The 15945-nt window shown below is 39.3% G+C and overlaps 1 protein-coding gene across 1 annotated transcript in view; it reads right to left on the reverse strand.

Moving 5' to 3' along the window:
- BANK1 (B cell scaffold protein with ankyrin repeats 1) overlaps positions 1-15945 on the reverse strand; it is a gene marked incomplete at both ends in the record, with an annotated part of 145476 nt that overhangs the window by 19339 nt on the left and 110192 nt on the right. Inside the window, 4 exons of the mRNA XM_082281984.1 lie at positions 306-374; positions 10281-10565; positions 13375-13680; positions 15169-15265. Coding sequence (XP_082138110.1) covers positions 306-374; positions 10281-10565; positions 13375-13680; positions 15169-15265 — 757 coding nt within the window. The remainder of the gene's footprint in view (positions 1-305; positions 375-10280; positions 10566-13374; positions 13681-15168; positions 15266-15945) is intronic.

A 15945-nucleotide genomic window follows, 5' to 3' on the forward strand; every position in this document is an offset into this window, starting at 1 on the left:
CTTTCCATGGCTGGAATTAGTGCACAGCTGAGCCCTCCTGTCCTTCCTTTTCTTAGCTTTAATCACAATGATGAAAGGAAACAGAAAAATGTAAAGTAACTCTGACTCTACAAATCTTTCCTACAAGACTGTAACTTTTAGTATTCTTTCTTTAATCTGATCTCTTAGTGCTGCAATACCATTAAGGATATAAATAATAGGTGGCAAAACAGATGCTAAATCACCCAAAATCAAGTCACAGCAAAACTCAATTAGTTCTACTGAAAAATATCAAGGCAGTTAAAAAGCTAAATGAAATTCTGTACCGGGATTCCTGGCCTCGCAGTATGTCCTGCTGTTGTCACTGGTCGCTCGAGTGGCCTTTTGCTGAAACACTGCAACGAAATTAAGAATATAAGGAAGTTGAAAAATGGCAATAAAACCCATCACACATTCTGAACGAAGGAAGGAGACTCATAAAAGCCAGCTGAAATACATTTTTTGTTCTAGTCTAGGAGTATTTTTCAACCCACTTGTCACTCTAATGTTAATTACTTGAAAAATTGTTCTGTTGCACAGAATGGCAGGATCACTGATATTAGAGAAACCATTACAAGACGCTTTGAAGAAAATAAAATGGACTTATCACACTAGCATATTACTTGTTTAGAAGAAACAGCAAGATCTCGCCGTTCTTCACATGGTACAGTCACTGTAGCCTGTCTCTTACTTTATGGGGAAAGCTAAGGCAGAAAAAACCCCAATAATACTAGGTAGAATAGTGACACTGCTAAAGAAAGTGTGTGTATGTATTTGTGTCTACTTTATTCAAGCACTAGAAACAGCAAAGCACAACCCCTCTGTTAGCATAGCCCATCATTCCCATTCCTGTGAAGTGCCCAGAGTACAGCCAGCCCGGATACACCATGAAATGCTACAGTCAAACTTTTGCTGGCAGCATATGTGAAACCCAGAAGGTGGGAATTGCTCAGTTTCTGACTTAGCCTGCGTGGCAGTAGCTTTCTCTCAAGTCTCAGTTCTGATTTCCACTAAACAAACTGACAATCTAGAATCTAGAACAATTCCTGCCAATTAAGTAATCCTCTGTCATCACTGCAATGCAGCAAATGTGCCAGTTCAATGGAGCAAGTATTTTCCTGGAGACCAAGGCCCAGGCCAAGAGAGCTCTGCTCTAGCAGCAGAGCACGCACACTCTGTGTGGTAGCCTGGAGTCCTGGCTCCTTGCTCCTGCTGACCAGGGAAACCCAGTGGAGTTTGCTCCTTGTCTGCCTGCTCAGGCTGCCTTGCCCTCTTCTCTCAGAGGAACTTGTAAAATGGATGATCAAGACAACTGTGACACCTAAACCCAGCACATGCTACATGCAGAGGTGAGGAAGGAGCGATTCCTGCACTGCAGAATAAAGTAGTTATGCTAACTCCTGAGTAGGCTTGGATGGAAGGTGATGCTAAATGAAAACAGCTGGGGGACTTGATATTCCTTAAAAAGTTCTCCAGTGAAATGGAGAGAGAGAAAGAACTATACCGGCAGCACAAGATGCTGATCTTACATCCCTAGTTCAGCCAAATACTGACAGATCTTAACTTTTAAAATACTTTTCTCTATAATTATCAAAGAATCTGACTAAGTATGGTCGCAGTGTTTTCTTCTCTGCTTGAAATAGTATTCTCCTTTTAAAGGTGAAATTAAAGTAATGAGAGCACAGAGGTAATGCAGGCAGACAGAATTTTACTGCATAAGGAGGAGAAGGGACATACTCAACAATGTGCCTGATTGAAAAGCACTTTAATTGATAGGCTTTGAAATTTCTGCTGAGTTTTGCAGGGCTGGAGTAATCAGAAATGGTATTACTCTTCCAGTGAAAAGTAAAATTGTTAAAACCACTTTATGTCTCGCATCTTGCTGAAGTGATTTTAGTTGGCAGTAAGTCTTCAGTGTGGGTGAGGTCAATGAAAACAAACGCCTGTTTCTGGAATGCCTGGAAAGGCAGGCACACTCCACTGTATAACTGCCATAGGCTTAGGGAGAACTCTGGAAATTCCCCTTTCATTCCCACATTCCAATTACTTATGAACTACTTGAATACAGCAGTGAAATAGAAGAAACAGGTAATCTTGCACAGGGATATGTTCCATTATTTTTTTTAATGGAAGATAAAGTAAATATTCCTTCAGAAAAGCAATATGAATATAGCAATTTTTTAAAGGGTCAGAATGCCACAATCCTTCAAGTAAGGACATACATTTTTTTATTTTCTGGGCCTCTCTGCCACAGATAATTTGATTAAAATGTTGCAGTACTTCTATTATACTTACTGTGCACCCTTCAATAACATCTGTATGATCAGAAAGAGAGTCCTTTTGGATTTTTAATCATGTTGTGCCTGGCTAAAGTACCCCTAGATATTTGTACGTCAAAATCTACATATTAAATGTCCTGACCCTATACATGCCATTTAATTTTTGTCTACAACAAACTTGTTTTGCAGTTTCTCAGAATTGAAGGAGGCTGAGAGAACTAATAAGTAATTCCACTTCATCCCCCCTCCTCTCTTCAGCTGCTACAGGTTACAGATGAAGTTCTTTGCAAGCCCTAAATACATTTCTGTATTTCAGGCAGTAAAATCTCTCTTTAGGAATATAATGTAACCTCAATATTCTTCCAGCAAAGCAAACTCAGAGAGAATGAAACTACTGCAATATTTTCTAATAGGACATGAAACCAGAAAACAACATTTCAGAAGTGTGACAAAACTGGGTAAATCCCTAACGTAAGTCTTGGAAAGTGAGTGGGATCCAAGGAATGCTGAATTGCCTGTTTTATCTCAGACTAACTCAAGATGCTGTTTCAGGCTGCCTGCACATGCAGGTAAATAATGCTATGAGGCTTGAATTTGGTTAATATTTTCGTGGTTAGCACCACAGAAGGGTTAGAAACACTTGGAATCTACATCTTTTGTGTATAATTCTGAACTAAGAAGAGCGTTTTATGGTCACAAATTGTGCAAGAAACTGTGATGAGTATAAAGGGTCTAGAAAAAGAGAATGAAAGCTTTTACAGTAGCTGCAGGTTGACAAAAGGAACAGGAATTTGATTTTCAGAATTAATTGAATTTCTAACACAAAGCTGTAATGTTAAGGAGTCACAGGTGAACTACAACATTTCAAAAACTGCATAGTGATATAATTAGAAATGCAGGTAATCAAAACATGGAAAGGGTTAGATCATGGGAGAGAAGAACTCCTATCAGCTAAGAAGCAATGATCAAACAAGATATGATTTCTAATTTATATTTTACTTTACTCATCTAAACGATGAGGGATGTTGCCTGCTTTGATGTATTGGCAACACTACATCTAAAAATCTAACAAGAGTTTCCACTATGCACTAGTGATTCAAACAAAGCTAGACTGATGAACCTACCATCTGGAAGAATACATGAACTAATCATACCCAATACATACTTACTTGACACTTTCAGTAGAACAAACACAAAGGAGAAAAGACACAGTGGTTAAGAAAATCCATCAATAAATATCACTATTTTGAATTCAGCTTGCTTAGTAAATTCAAGATACATTTATTCATCAGCTTCATTGAGCTGATGTTCCACACAAAATTATCTATGACTGTTTTCCTTAGGAAACATTCAAAATTAAAATACAGGAAAACAAAATCTTTATATGAACACATGGCTAAGTGATAATTCAAATTAATTAGTACATTTGGGTTGCACTTAGTAACACAACTCAGTTGCAAATTACAGTGGGTTTTCAAGCTGTCTCCTTGTTCTTAGTAGGTTTTTGCTTCATTCATTTTAGAATCATCATGTAATTAATTCGTGATTAATGGAAGAATGGAGAAGGAGGGGTGAATTGCTGGTTAGGATATGTTGCAGGGAGAGACTCCTGTCTTTGTCCATTCAATTTTTCCACATTATTTAAACATTTTAACATTTAAACTGGTATTCATAGTACCTAGGCAAATAAAACCTCCGAATTTTTTTTTCTGGTAGGGATTAGATTGTAAATTAGATGTAGCACAGCAAGACATGACAAATACACAGGGGATACTAAGGAAGGAATATAGTAGAATGATGCTTATTATTCAGGAGATGAGAACTCTGCAGATGTTTGTTCACGTTTTTTTAGATGTCCTTTTCCTTTTGTCTGTTTTGTTTGCTAGCACCCTGAACATCACTCAGCAGAAGGACTAGAAAGAGGTCATCAGTGCAATGCCAACCAGTAAATTTTGTAAGAGATGATTAATGACCACTCCCAAAATTTATACAAAATATTTCACATATTCAAGATGAAAACAAATAATTCCAGTGACTCATAACATGAAATCAACTAAGGAAATGGGACCTTGTAAACAGAATTTTTTCTTTTTCCACAGCAAGGCAGCTGGGCACAGATTAAAAGCATATCAGCACAGCTCATGAATCTGATCTAAGGAGGTCCAGGCACTGTGGAGAAGGGATGGCTGTGTAGTGAAAGGTAACAAAGGCTAAAGTCCCAGAAGTTGTCCTGTGAGGGCAACATTGGTGTCTGGGTACACCATGACAAGGCAAAGGGAAAAAGACTGAGCAGTTTTTAATGCACCAGTGCAGGAAAATGAGTGACCACTGAACTGGTACAGGAATTCTGATCAGGTCTACATGTGCAGCCTGACACTTAAAACATTTTTGAGCACACACAACAGTCATTTCATCAGAATGAAGACTGGGTGATGCCAAGTGCACCCGCAGAAACACCAACCTGCCACATTGCTCCCTTATGTGCAGCGGCCCAGGGCTGCCAGGGCTTTCCAGTGACAGCATCACATCCACTCATCCAAACTTATACAGGCTACTGCCAGCCTCTACCTTCCACACCTATTTAGCTGCCTGAGAATGAACCACTCCATTTTCTCAGACCAAAAGCAAAACGATTTAAAAAGGAATTACAGTGTAATGACTGTGAAAATATTAATCCAAAAATAAACATATGCTCACCAGCAATTCTCTTCACAATCTGCAGTGAGATTCTGAGTCTGACAAATATGAGCTCAAATCTGCTAGAATCCCAGCAACTTTGGTCATGCAAGTACCTCAGGAAATTCTACAGAGATAACTCCCCTACGCTGAAGCAAGACAATAAAAATAATACCAGAACCCCCTTCTTACAGAAGGGGTAAAGAGCAAGTGAGAAGAAGAGGCACCAGTGGTTAGTTTAAGGTGCTGCTCAGAGGGTGGTGTCAATGTACTGTGTACCACAGTACCACACACAATGAAAAGAACTCTCACACTTCTGCTCTTGTCAGAATTTTATCTTAGTAGATCATGGAAGTTGGAAGGACTTTAGTGACATACTCAATAGTATTTGCTCCAGCATGAAAAACCTGACTATACTTTTTTAGTCCCATTTTTCTTGAGTAGAGAAAAGCAAAAAGGGAAGGACTCTATATCTGTTTTTACTACAAATATGCTTTTTGGAACAGTTTGGTCTGCAACCAGGCAGCATAAATATTTTTTTCTCTGTGCACCTTATTCAGTACTTGTTTCAACCTACCAAAGTTCAGATAACAAAAAATCTGATTGAATGAATACAGTGGGTGAAGCTGGTGTACCACTCCCAACCAGGTCTGTAAAAACAGTCTAACTGCCAGCCAAACAGGGCTTCCTAGTATTTCATTCATGGAAAAACACCCTTAAGTTAGGAATACATAATGAAATTCATCTGCAGTGCAGTACTTTATATTCACTGTAGGAGAGTACTACAAAACCCCTCTGTGGGACATAACTGTTCTGCAGTTTGCATGGGCTCTGAAGCTACACTTTGGAAACCTCTGCTTTAGAGCATTTAAGCAATTGGCATAATAAGAATTACTGACTCAGGATGTGATCACTGTATTTCCCAGTAATCAGCCTGATAAGTTTCCAAGACACTAACAGTTCTGTTCTGGATTTTATTAATTCACTTCAGTGGGTTTATGCTGTCTATTCTGTATGTGAGATATTCTGCCTCCCTAAAAATATCCATTGGATGCTACTTCTGCATACCCTGTGATTTTGATGAGCAATGAGAGTGTTATTCTCCTCTGGAACAGTAACTGGAAAACATATTTTTCCACTTCTAATTTTTAACCCTAGTGTGAGGTCCCACAGACAGCTATCTTTAAATAGCAAAATGTTTTCAGTGCACAGAGGGGAAATACATTCCTTCAGGGATTTGTGAGAGCTTTGCAAAGAAATAAAGGCTATAGCATAGGAAGTTTTATTTATGCTGTTGTAGGACAGGTATCTTTGCTGCAGAGAAACCCTTTCATACTAGTGGTTTGTGATGAGAGGTAAATGATTAAATCAGGACACTAACATAATCCTTAACCCTGAGGGAGTCCTAGTAGGTCAGGCTTCAGAAATGGTAGGGGGACACTGGAGAAGCTCATGCACCTGTCTTACAACTACACTGGGAACTTTGGTTTCCAGCTCAATCAAACTTGGTATCAATAGGGAACATTAAAATTGCACTCTAAACTGAAAACACACCACCTTCAAATGTTTATTTAACAGTTGTTTTGGCAGCACACAATTGAACAAAACATTGAAATAACCTACAGAGCACCTAAGGAATGGTAATGGAGCACAGTAAGAGTGCACACCATCTGGACAATGAGCTACTTGGCACCAATTTGCAGCTCCACTGGTTGATGAGCCTTTCACACACAAGACAGAATTCTTGCAGTGGTCTAAATTAAAGAACAAATGTACTCTCTGTTAATAATGCAGTCTGTTTACCACTGTTCAATACAGCAGTTTGAATGTTCATTAAAATTTGAAATTATTATAAATGAAACTGAGTAAAAGCGATTAGAACACTTATGTTTTAAATCTTTCAACACACCCATGTTTCCCAGAATTTATTTGTCAGCAAATTCAAGGCAGATGCTCAAACTGTAAATTGTGGTAGTTCAGTTATGATAACTTGCGTCATTAAGTGTTTACTGCCTAAGTTTTGAAGTGTGGATCTTGCTCGGAAAGTGACTCTTGTCAAGTCCCATGTTTGCTTTCTATAGATCAAGTTTCCCTATCCTGTTCACTTGATTACCCCACTTGAACACCAAGTCGGGTAATCTACAGGGAGCAAGCTTTCTTCCCACTGTAACTTGAGATTCCATGCATTTGAAAACTGCTTATTGCAAAGAAAGGTATTTGCTTCCTTTCCTCTTTGTTGCTATTCTCATAAAATCACCACTTTCGCTTAAAGGAGAAGATACTCTTTTTTAACATCATGGCCTTCATTCAATGCGTGGTGAAAGCACTTATGGGAATTCAGCCACTTGATTTCTCCAGATGGATATTAAAATAAATGAAAAAGAGTCACCTGCATGCAGTCCAAGAGGCAAAATGCATTTCTGCTATGCAATGCTTACCTTCCCCCCCCGCCCCCCCCCCAATAAATGAGCCCATCTATGGGTACATAAAGAGCAAAACCAAATCCTCCTCTTGCATCTTTGCATGGCACTATCACAGCAGCCTCTGCAATCCTTGGGGCATGGAGCTTTCCATGAACTCCCAAAGTACATGGGGATCCATTTGTGGGCAAACATGTAGCCGTAACACAGCCCCCCTCTGTGCATCGTGCATGCATTCCCTCTATTTTTCCACAGGACCTGTGTCTTACAGCATGCCAGAAGGTAACAGTTCTAAGATCAACCAGAATTGAGCATTGAAGACAATCTGTTTCTTACAGGAATTTTAAATAATTTGTTTATAAGTTAAAAGGTATTTAGCAAACAGAGTGAATACAGAGGATGGAAGGATGGCTCAGCTAAGTAACTAAAAGATGCTCTTTCCAACAAAGCCCTAGCCAAAGGTGAGACGAGTCATTTAAGGCAGCAAACAGGCTTGTGAATGCCTGACGTCAGGGCACTGATTAGACACGCTAAGGATTTAATTTTAAGTTCTGAGAACTCATAGTGGCCACTGAAATCAATGGTGTCTCTGCTTTGAATGAGCCAAGTGTTGTGTAATGCTGTTCATCTCAAAAATCTTAGTTACTTTGTACTGGGCATCCAAAATCTCAGTGGATGCAGAATCAAAGGGTTTACAACAGGAGGTCTGAAACAGCACATGGGCCCTAGGGCAAGCATGAATTATATTTTAAACAAAATGAGAGTGAAAAACACTGAAGGTTTTTATGCTCACCCACTTTAAACACTAGATGAAATAAAATACCTGAGATAAATAGCTGCATAGGGATACCTACTTATTACTGTGTTGCAATGTTCCTGGCAGAGAGAAAGGGTAAAACTACCTCAATTCTAACTTTTTGATTATTTGACTTCGCAACATCTGCAATTCCCTTTTTAATATAATAGATGAAAACAAACCCCAAAACTATCATCAATTTATTTGCTGGATGAAAAATGTTTATATGCATAACTAGAGTATTTTATACTATTTAAATTATAAAAGAAGGGCTGCAAACAAATGCAGATTTTAATGATGGACTGAAATAAAGTTTCCTGGTTCATACAGATGAAGCAATCTTTTTTTATTAAATACGAGCAGTTCTAAAATAATAAACTAGAAATTGGGATGTTTCTGGACTGGAGAGGGAATTTTGTAACCAATGTGGAGGGCAAAAACTGCCAATTCAGGTAGCAAGAAAAAGCTTTCATCTGAAGATATATCCCTTCTGTCTAAAATTTCACTAGCTATCTCAGGAATACCTGGACAAAAATGAGATATTCTAGGTCTAGAAGCAGCAGGACAGGTAGGAAAACAGAGACCTGAGTGGTCAGCTGAAGCTTTCTTGAAGTGCTTCTATTTTTCCTCATGCATTGTGTAAGCAAAGGAATGTGGCCAGAGGCTGCTTTCACAGAACTACAGGAAAATAACTGTTCTACCACTACATGCTTGTAAAAGCAAAGGTAAAAAACTTGTGTGTGTGTATATATGAATATATACACACGGTGAACCACAGCCCCATCAAAGCAGTTCCTCTGATAGTATCTGCCTTACTGAACCGAGCAGAAACACCACAGTGCAATTAAAAGACAGTAAAAGCAATCTTCCAAATAAAGCATCTCCACTAAGCATTTCCAAGTCATTGGCCTGTCTGTGATGATGGTGGACTGAGATTTGAGACATTGCTCTAGCAACCTCAGTAAAAGCAGCCATTTCATTGCTTCTGTAGCTGTGAAAGTCCCACTGTATCCATCCATTATTGGATTACACTGTAATGATTCATACTTATACCTCCTGAATATGCTGAAGAAAGAGCAACTAAATGATGAATGCGTTAGCCTATGCATTTTGCCCCTAACCTGGAGTTCCACAGCCTGGAGGGAGAGAGCTAGCTAGGAAGAATAAAGGAAATCACTGACTGAGAAAGGCATGAAAAAGGAGGTGCTCCTCTGTATCTGGTAGCATGTTTTGGATAGTACTAATTCTGTTTTAGTGCAAAACATGCACAGCATGAAGTAAGCAATCTAATGGTGTCCTTTGTCAGCCTATTTTTTTACCATTTGTTCTTATATATTGGCAGGCTTTTGTAACAGAGGCTGGGGATGCAGGCAGGATGGATTTTGGGACTTACAGAGATCTCTGGTTCAGTATGTTCACTGAACTCCTTTTGTTACTTTCAAATTTGGTTTCAGTCTGAATTGGACTACAAAGATATCTGAAATCCCTTCTGGTCTTGTATTTCCATGAAATAGCTCAAAAAAGTTTCCCAGTTTTCATAGAACTGGTAAAAGGACATAAACTTTCCTTCTAGAAATATAATGATCCTACCTAGAAAGGCCCATTTCTAGCATCTTGAATTGGAGAAAAGATACTTGAAAGAGGAATCCTCATACAGGCATTTCTCCCAGAAAAGAGAATTCTTCTCAACAGAAAAAAAAAAAAAATTCAAAGAGATTTCAGCCTTAAGTAAAACCATTCTGATAAAGAAACTGAAAAGAAAGGCAATTCAAATAATGTAACACATTCTGTATTGCATTGCTGTAACAGATACACTCACAGCTAGCTCAGTGATTCTTCATTTTCCATCATATTGTCATAATTTTTTAAAAGCTAAATAAAAACTGTGATACTATCTCAGATGAAAACTGAAAATTATTCAGAGATGTTCTCAGCTCATCTGAAGGGTGAGAATAGCTTGACTGAAACAAACAACGTGTTGGTTTACAGGCAACTGAACAGGGATCTTTGCGTTATAGAAAATGCTACTCCTTGAAGAGAAGAGACATCTACATTCTCCCAGAAAGTTATTTCCGAGGCAGCAGCACCAACCTTGTACTATGTAGGGAGTGTTCTCCTCCCTGCTGGGCGAACACACGGGCCGGGGGGCAGGGGCTGGTGGCCTGTTCATGATAAAGGACCTGCAGTGCTTCCTTTTCTCCTCCTCCTGCTCCTCCTGCCCCAGTATGAAATCGTACACACATTCATCCAGTGCCACACAAGTGTAGGGGTGCTCTTCCTCACTGTCCTCACAGGTACCTGGGTCTTCTCTGCAGCATGCTGTTGTGAGGCCATCTCTGTGCTCTCTTCTACTCCTGTCCATCATAAAATTCCTCTCTGAAAAAGGAAGGAATTGTGTTGCATATACAGGGTAAAGAAAGGAGATTAGGACTTACCTTAAAGCTTTAGAGTTTCCTAAAGTAGCTCAGAGACCTAATTTCACTTCTAAACTAAAGTGCTCTCATTTTCAGAGGCTTCTGATCATCTAACTCAGTAGAGAGGATGTCCCCAAGGAATAATTCCAGCTTCAGGGCCTCCTCATGATTTTACATCACATTATCAAATGTAGATGCTTAGCTATTAGCCACAAAATAAATGGATTTGTTTGCAGAAGTACTGAGTGCCCCAGTTGCTCTCACGAGAGTTACACTAATATGTAACTCATGGTTAAACCAAGTAAGTGGTACCTGTGGGCAATGGCGTTCTGGAAAGTCAAGCTGTTTGTTACCTATTGCAAAAATGACTTAAGAATTGAAACTTAATTTAGGAAATGTTGGATTTTGTGTTTCCTACCTCTTCAATATCCCACTGGGTTTTGAGGGCTTTACAGATCTACTGTAGGCCAAGGTGGAAAAAAAACTGTAAAGCCTCTTACAATGTAGGTACAATTTATGACCTCTTAGAATCTATGCTAAGACCACCCAACCCCCCACTCCAATAACTTCCATGTCTCTCTGTATTCCCCAATTTCATATATTTCACAGTACAACTACTCAGGACTTGTTTTTCTTTAGTTTTTGCCTTTTACAGCATTAAAGGTCATTGATGATTTTCCCGATACCTGGGTTTGTTTTGATTTGCCTTAAAGCATCCACAAACTGCTAAGAGTTAGAAGCTGTCACTGAGGCTGGTGTTCCCATAAATGTTGGTAACTACCTTGGCATGATTACCCATCTTTCCTGCAAAAACAGTAGACCTGCCTGGAATTCTTGGCACTGACTCATGTTTCCCTTATGTTGTAATTTACTGCCTGTACATATGTGTGTCTCTTAAACTCTGCTGTGGTCACTACTGGTGTTTTCAATCCTTTGGCTGCTATTTAAAGAACTACCTGTTTGTGGGTTCAGTGGAGCTAAACAACTGTTGTAAGTGGGATATATTTGTTAATGGGATGTATTAATAACAGTATGTACTATCAACGTGCATTCTGGCAAAGACATAAAATGTTTTAAAACCACAAGTGGTGTTAATACACCTGCCATGTTTAATATGAATAATATTTTGTTTCCATGTCACTATACAAGTTGTGTTTCTTTCTCTGTAGGACATTCTTTTAACTCCCACAGGGGGCACTCTCAGGCCGCTGCGAACACACAGACTTGCAGAAGAGAGGACTTGCCTTCGAGGTACTCCACAGCAACTCCTAAAGCAAGCAGCTGACTGAAAATATGTAGCAGTAACTCATTAGAGCTCCTCTTTGAAAGGAAGCATCATCCCCCTCCAGAGGAATTCTGATACCCCATTCCCCAGTGGTGAAAACCACAGCTAAACACAGCATAATTCAGAGCACATTTTAAATGTACTATTCCCACAGCAGCACTTTTAGATGAACTCTGCTTTACCAGCACAGGAGTTGGCACAGGACACCAGGAAACTTTCTCTGCTGGTACCCACATGCAGACAGACAGCACTTGGCAGAGAGGGTCACGTTACTATGGTGATGTAGCCATGTAAGAGCTATTCCAAGACAGGCATTTATATCAAACCTACACTAACAAATCCTGTATCCCAAAACTGACCTCTCATTTATACACACATAGAGATGCAGTTGAGTGTTTTGTGGGAAGCAAAACACACCTTCAATGTTAATTTCATTCTGCCCCTCTTTCTCTTAGAATTCACCTATGACTTTCTCCATATAGGCAGCTTTTTCTTGCACAGCAGAACACAGGACAAAACCCTACCTATAGCAAGCTATTTCTGTCTAATTATGTGAATTCAGAGTACTTGGTGATGGTAATTTAAGACTAATAGGTTACACCATGTTCGAAAACAGTGTTAACAGTAGTAAGCTGTGGAGAAACTGAGAAGCAATTTGTGTGCACACTTACCAGTAGTGTCTATGACAAATAAGAAGAGTTGTTTTTTTTTTTTTTCCCTATGTAACTATTTAAAACTGGTATTTAAGCTTGAATTATTTTGCATACTTGTTTTTCCCAATGAGAAAAATTGATGATCATCCCTCCTGAAGCAGATGCAAATAGTATTTTGAGTTTGTCACCACTTTAATCAAACCACAACACGAAATTTAAGATTTTTACTCTGGAGCAGATGTATTAAAAAAAAAGGAAAAAAAAAAAGGAAAAGCATTTGTCAAAATTTCTGCCTTTCTTTTCAATCTGCAATATAACTTTTTACTTCAAAGTAACTACAATATTGGCTAAAATATAGTAAGATACTGTTACTTTTCTCTGCACAGTCACTTTCTATTAATTCTACCTGTAAAATTTGAAGCTGTATTAAATCACGATAGCATTTAATGTTTGAAAGTGGTAAATAATGAAGTCAACATGACAAAAATACAGGCTTCACCTTTTGCTTCCAGCCTCTCTTGTAAATCCAGTGCACCATGCACTATTTGGCAGCTCTTTGAGATAGGTGGAGTGAGGAAAAGCTGAACCCAGCAGCCCATATCACAGTATGTACTTGACAAAACCAGTCATGAGTATTCTGATGCAGCAAAGGTCACATGCACATGCTTGTTTTGCAGAATTAGGGACTCATATGCCAATTCTTGCTTTGTAGCATGAGGGCCATCCTGCCCAGATACTGCTGTTAGAAGTGATCATACACAATCTCTACAGCAGTACTTTGTCTGCCCTTGCACGTGTTTGTATCTGGGGTTATTTTCCTCCCAAGATCATACCTTGTGATAAATTGTGCAGATTGTCCTGTCTTTGGATGCCAGGCAGATTTTGAGGGGAAGGAGAGGGTGGCCTCTTGCAGAAAAAGCAATCTCTTCTGCTCTCTTTGAGCTCAGCCCCTATGTTGGCATACAAACTGCTAGGACTGTTGTGAAAGCTGTATGAATCCTCCTCTTCTTCATCTTCATATTCTGTCTCCTCTCTGCTGGGTTTTAGGTCATCCTTCTTTTCCTCATCCACCTCGACTTCTTGTTGGCATCTCAATCCAGTTGCATGCCGATCTCCTGAGTTCTGCTTGGCTTTTAATACTAAAAAAAGCATTATTTCATTTAAAAATTGCCATCTGGAAGCATTTCTTGTTTCAAGGATTCCTACAGAAGCAACACAATGGCTAATAAAACTTTTATGAACTGATACAGCAGGAAAGCTGTCAAATCCATACCATCAGTGAACAGCTTTTTAAATATTTACTAAATCAACAGTGGTAGTTTTGATTGTACCTTACTACTCTGATACACACCATCTTCATGTGTGCAATGTTAAACTTTTCTAGAGGTACTGTCAGAATGAAATCACACACATTTTCATTGCCTCCAGAATTTTTACTACCTGACTTTCAATGCAGCACAGTGCAACACTTTGCAAAATAAAGTCATAGCTCACACATCTGTGTTACTTCTTTTTGTACAGCAGGATTTGGGTGCTTATTTGAATCTCTCTAAAATGAAATAAACATTGTCCATGGGAGACATGACTGTAGACTTGTGGAAACAGAGCTCTTCTGTCTCTAGTGGCCCACAGACCAGGAAGAAAGTGGAGGGATGTGAAAAGTGTACATTTTAATCACTACGTACAGCATCAAAATTTTAGTAGTCAACCTCAGTAACGTACCAGAGTAAACTATGCAATCTGTCAGCAGACTTTACTGAGCCCTAGAGGTAGGTTTCCATTCTGAGTTATCCTTTGGTGATGGCTGCCTTTCACCACTGATTCAAATGGGAGGTTAGGGCATTTATCTGGCTAATGTGGCCAGCTGCTACAATTTATGTTCTTCTTCCATGTGTTCACCCTGAGGTGTTTCATATACAATGTGACAGAGACAGTGAAAATTTTATCAGAGCAAACCTGTTTTTTCACAGTGTCTATCATCTACCTATATGTGCTAAAGCAACCAGTTTGAACTTAGCAAGTAAGAAACATCCTTTTCATATGTATGAGACAGTTGAACAAATAAAATTGTCAACAAGATAAAAAGAGGATTAAATTTAGTTTCATAGATCCATGATACTCTAAGATATATGCAAAATATATGCCATCGGTAAATGCAAAGAAGCAACTTTGCAGTTTTCAATGCATACAAACACACAGATTATCAACAGGCTTATCATCAATCTATATTTGGAAGTAGGAACATCAAGCTGCAAAATGTCAACTATCTGTGCCTCCACACAGGACTTGACTGCACCAGTAGGCAGTGCCTCCCCTTTTATGAAGGTTCTTCTCCGAGAGCTTGGAGAATTCAGCAGTTTTCTAGGTTTAGAGTGGAGCTCACAAATTTCCAGAGTTTAAAAGGAGGGGTGGTTGCACTGAGGTCTGTCTTACTGAGCAATGACTTTATTATTCCAACTGGATCCCTCAACTGCCTTCTCCTCTTAGGATATCTGCCCTTCCTGGAAGTTGTAGTAACATGAGGAAATCGAAAGGGTTAGAATAACTTGCCCTCTCTGCCCGTAAAACTCACTCATTTAATGCAGCGCATACCAGTAGCAACAAAGCTGTCTAACAACATGACTTACCCATGGCTGGTGGAGTTTCTGAGCCTAACATAACCTCGTAAGTGTTGCTGTCTTCTGCTTCCTCCTTGTAATTAGTGAAATCACTTGCTGCATAATTCTAGAAAGAAAAATAAAGGAGAATATTTGTTTTAGTGGCATCATCTCCTGCCTTCACATTTTGCTGTTGATATAATACACAACATCCTGCTAGGAGGAAAGTGAAGACAGAAACGTCATGCTTTTGCAACGATGTCGTGGTATACATACTGCAGGCAAAAGGAATGCATACATCTGGATACATTACAAGGACACAAGGTTCTGACATGGAATACCAAGTTTGCACAGCAAGCATTGAAGCTCATGGATCTTCCCCTAGCACTTTGCTGGGCTGTCCAGACAGTTCCCAACTCTGCTCCCAACTGTGAAGCAGTCATAGATGATGAGAAAGATCAGCAACAGAAGAACATGAAGTCCAGGGGGCATGACTGAAGAGCTCAAGGGTGCACACTGTGCAAGAAATCTCTGGGGAGCTCATTACAAGCAGTGGTTTGTACCAAAAGCCATGTGTGCTCTGAAAAGCCAGAAATGGGACTGCAAAGCATGTTTGGAGTTCTACCTCAGTGACCAAATGTGGCAGAGTGGTGTTTTGTTCCTCTAGAAAGTTGTTATGTTCACACAGCGCTATGCAAAATTAGCCCAAGGAGGGTCAGAACAATCAGTTCTCTAAAACAGTATCAGTGTATTTCCTCAAGCAGAAGAGGTACAAACTTCTGCTCACCCACAGCAGCTAAAAGCAAA

The sequence above is a fragment of the Coloeus monedula genome (genome assembly GCF_965178545.1).
Source record: "Coloeus monedula genome assembly, chromosome: 5".
In the NCBI taxonomy this organism is placed as follows: domain Eukaryota; kingdom Metazoa; phylum Chordata; class Aves; order Passeriformes; family Corvidae; genus Coloeus; species Coloeus monedula.